Source organism: Austrofundulus limnaeus, unplaced genomic scaffold (assembly GCF_001266775.1).
Source record: "Austrofundulus limnaeus strain Quisiro unplaced genomic scaffold, Austrofundulus_limnaeus-1.0 Scaffold3, whole genome shotgun sequence".
Lineage (NCBI taxonomy): Eukaryota > Metazoa > Chordata > Actinopteri > Cyprinodontiformes > Rivulidae > Austrofundulus > Austrofundulus limnaeus.
In genome coordinates, this window is record NW_013952405.1 from 6,740,094 (window position 1) to 6,744,394 (window position 4,301).

Consider the following 4,301-nt stretch of genomic DNA (forward strand, 5'->3'; position numbering starts at 1 on the left):
CCGCCATCCTCTCTGCTCTCATAATGCACATGCAGAGTAAACATACATGCATGTGCTGTGTGGAGAAGGAAATGAAAGAGAGCAATMGGACCGGGTCAATATGGACCACTGGAGATCCACTCCCTCTCTGCTGTGATTTGCAGAACCTCCCGAATCTGGCCTGACTCGTAGGCAAATATTCAGCRCTGAAAGACAGACGTGATTAACTGTCAGGCACAGCAGAGGTCGTCCTGCAGGCGACGCCGACATCGAGGCAGTTGTTCTGACTCAGACATGTCTGCTGTTCCACAGTGACAGCCTGCAAACGCCACCTGGACCAAAACGCCTAAAACAAACACTAGCTSCAGCGTGACAGGCAACTACATTATACATGTGCTGAGCTGAGTTCCTGAATAGAAGCGTTCAGCACCACGCAGACAAATAAATCTGAGAGAGAAAACAGCTCCATCTCTTTCTCTCTGAGCCAAATGTAATTTCTCTCTTGGCCTTTTGCCTGACAACTGCTGCTGCTGACACTTGATACTTGCTTTTACATTGACTTCAATAAGCGCCCTTCAGCTTCTGCTGTTGAGCCATTAGGCATACAGTGTACTTTCAAAAGCTTACAGATGAATTATATCCCTGGTGTAAAGAATAAAAGCAGCTTCAAGATCACTTAACAACACATCAACCTGTATTTTATCTCTAAACTAAAGAAGAGGATCCTGTTGCTTTTAAAAACATAACTGAAATCCCGTTATTATGAGAGGGGGTGTTAAAATAGTAATAATAAACCTATAAAATACACAACAAGGACTTTTTTAAAATAAAGCATTACTTTGAAATGAGTGTTAGAATTAACATTTGTCTGTCTTCTCTAGCAGAAGTTAATATGCTGTAGTTGTGTTTAAAAATGTTTTATTTTTAAGGTTTTACTTCTCAGGAGTCAGGAAAACATGATAAAATCCTTCCCTGAAGTTAAATGTATGTAACTTTAATGAAACATGAGATATTTTGGAGACACAAACTGTGTGTTCGTTGTGTTTTTAGAAGCTGTTGAGTACTTTAATGTACTTTGTGATCATGAATGTTTCTTATGATTTAAACTAAGATCCATTAGCACGCTCAGATAATGAGTTGAGGATGACTTTCAGCCACACCAAATTTTAGATCAATATTGGTATGATTGACGACGTTAAAGACATTTTTGAATCTGCTTAGGTCAAGTAGCTGTGGCGGCCATCTTGACTTGGCATCACTTTCAAAGATAATCCAGATGTAAGTTCAGGATTTCTGTATTTTTGTTACTTGTTGATCGTTTTTTGAGTTTCTGATTAGGTTTGTTCCCTTTGTGTGTGTGTGGGTTTTATTTATTATTATTWTTTTTTCTATGTTTGGTGACCTGASTTATCAGTTTACATCTGTGGCATCCGTTTAGTTTCCTCAAGCTCAGATTATGTTCAGTTTTGTGTTTTCAGCCACTCTCAGCKTTATTCTTCCTCAGTGTGAGGATGCTGATCCTCGGTCCTGCCACGCCCACTCACACCTGTACCTGGTTCAGCTGTTCCTCGTCTCCTGTTTACCTCACTCCTAATTATTCAGCTCATGTCTCGATGCTAATCATCGTCGGGTCAGGCCGTCCTTGCAAAACAGATATGTGATCTCAATGAATTAGCCTGGTTAAATAATGGTAAATATGTAATAAACAAATTTAAAAATTAAGTAAAATTTTGTTTACAGGAGTGTTTTACTGTGTTTCCATTTGACATCTGGCTGCTTATCCTGTAGATGTTTGAGGACAGTTGTGTCAACTCAACCAGAGTTTGATACAAAACTTTAGCTTTTGTTAGTTTATCGTTAAAGAACAAAAGTCAGATCCCTGGTGCTGTACTGTGGTCACTAAGGAGAAGTGTAATTGAATGTGAGAGGATAATAAATCACTCACTACACCTCAGAAAAATGAGTCCCTCTCACTTCTGAGATGAAGGTAACACCTCTGCAAGTCATATAAGCTAATAATGTCCTTAACACTGGCAGCTATACACTGACTAGATGGTTAGTTTTTTTTACATCTTCCACCCTAAACAAAAATATTTTAAATGAYTGAACAACAATAAGTCAGGGAGCAGCTTTCTAATGTCATTAGAATATTATTGTTTGTGGGACTGTTAGGCTAAGGCTTAATTGTTCTTTTGGCCCTGGACAAATGTGTTAGGCTGTTTATGTGTAGGTGGTTAAGACATGTGGTTTTAAAGAGTTTCACAGTGATGTACACATAAAATTTGATGGGYCTGTCTGGTCCAAAAGGGCAGGACTGCCGCCCCCCCTCACATCTGCCCCTGATGTCGACTGTTTTTCTGTGATCGACTGATACTGGCTCATTGCAGGGTTACACAGTAAGCATGTGTTGTCTGTTGGACATAAATGAGAACTTTTTTCAAAACTGTTTCCAAAAAAAAATAAATAATAAAAAAGGAGTAATTTAGAAATGAAGTGACTCACGTTTGTCCTCCAGAAAACCTTAAATACCCACAACTTAGAATGAAAAGCAGCAGTGAAGCATCACGTTTGTGTAGATCTGTTATTAAATGTGGTATCTGGGGAGCAATGTGAAACTGGAAACTTTCCTGTTTGTAATCTGGACCCAACATTTACAATCACCTGCTGAGCTGTCAAACAAACACAACAGAATAAGTTAAACTGATGGAATATGATCCAAGTAGCACCAGAGATCATATGTGAGGTGAGGACAGGGAGATGAGACAGAAACCACTCTGATGGTGGACTGGAAGCTGAGTTAAAAGTGAAATCAAATGGRAGGGAAAAGCCACAAGTTGTGAAGTAGTTCAGAAGATAAGACATTTTAAAATGCTCAGATGTTTCTATCAGCCAATGAAAYTGATGTGAGAATATAATCTCTGGGCAGACATCATTATGATGTCATGTTGATGTTTTGAAAATAATTTAATCTATGTTGTAATAAATGTTTTGATAGTYCAGGTCACAGCTTTCTGCAGTTTGGGTATGTTGTAGTTGTGGTCTAATGCAAGTCTTATTTATGTTCAAAACCAGGAGCACAGGATTCTGCTGCTGGACCTGAACCTCCTGGAGACACCTGTTGGATCAGATTTGATCCCTTCACCCTGAACTCACCCTGGCTGCTTTGGATGAGTAAGGGTCGTCGAACAAGGCCCAGACTTTGGGCCGGCAAACTTCGCAGCAGCCCCCGGACCTCTCGCTGCAGTCCTCGATGCCGAACCGCCTCGGCGTCTCCCGGTCGTCGTCCGTGTCCTCCGGGTCCGGCGGCTCGAAGATCTCCAGGGCCTCCTCTGCGTCCCGGTGCTGCCGGTAGGTCATCCAGCAGCAGGGCTCCACGTCCGTCTCATCGATCCCCCAGAAGGCGAGCTCCTCCTCGAACAGCGGGCCGCACACGTCGGCCGGGCAGTGCAGCTTGCCGGTGCGGTAGTAGTTCAGCACGTAGGCGAAGATGCCCGGGTGTCGGTCAAAGAAGAACTCGGTGGCGCTCGGGGGCTCGGCGTCCGAGTCCGAGCTGCCCTGCGAGTCCTGCTCGGCCAGCCACGCCAGACGCGTCCCCGGCAGCGTCCTCAGGGTGCTCTTGTAGGTCTCGTGTCGCGTGCCGCCGACATTAATGATGATTTTGTCCGAGTCCTCGCCCCTGGCCATCTCCTCCTTCAGACATGATTTGGACGGAGGTTTGTTTCCTGACTTGCGCCCTCGGTAAGTCGACACGCACACGGAGCTGATCATTTAAAGGCTGGGCGCTCTCCTCCGTCCAACTGTTGAGTCCGCTCGCAGGGGAAATTAATAATAAGATAAATTTTCAAAAATATGAGGAAATGTTCGCCATCATGTCAGAATCCAAGTCCTGATGGGGATCCATGCAGACGAGTTGAAAATGACAGAGGAAATATATTTTAAAAAATCAAAAGCTCCAGAGCGACAAAAGTGAAAACCACCTGTAAGAAAACTCAACCTCCTCCAAACACAATRGGTTCGGCTCAGGCGCTTTTATTCATCCACATTTTGCACCTATTTTTTTTATCCAACAAACCAATTATTTGTTTTTTCCTGTCCGAGATGCCCATAAAATATGTCCAAATTATGTCCTTTTTACGCACAGCTGCACCGGTACGCACCCTTCTCTCCTCCAGATCCAGCACCTCCACAGCAACTACCCCTCAGAACTTTTCTCCTCTCCGCTCGTGAAGGAAAAAACCCCCACAGCGGTTCAGTTTAATCTGAATTTGAAAAGAAAAGATGCTCGGCTCGGCTCGGCTCGCGCGCCCAGATGTGGTTCCGAA

The 4,301-nt window shown here is 43.4% G+C and overlaps 1 protein-coding gene across 1 annotated transcript in view; it reads right to left on the reverse strand.

Moving 5' to 3' along the window:
• Positions 1–4,301, reverse strand: part of kcnc4 (potassium voltage-gated channel, Shaw-related subfamily, member 4) — an 18,754-nt gene extending 14,453 nt beyond the window's left edge. Inside the window, exon 1 of the mRNA XM_014019983.1 lies at positions 3,133–4,301. Within this exon, the coding sequence (XP_013875437.1) occupies positions 3,133–3,747 (615 nt within the window). The 5' untranslated portion in view covers positions 3,748–4,301. The remainder of the gene's footprint in view (positions 1–3,132) is intronic.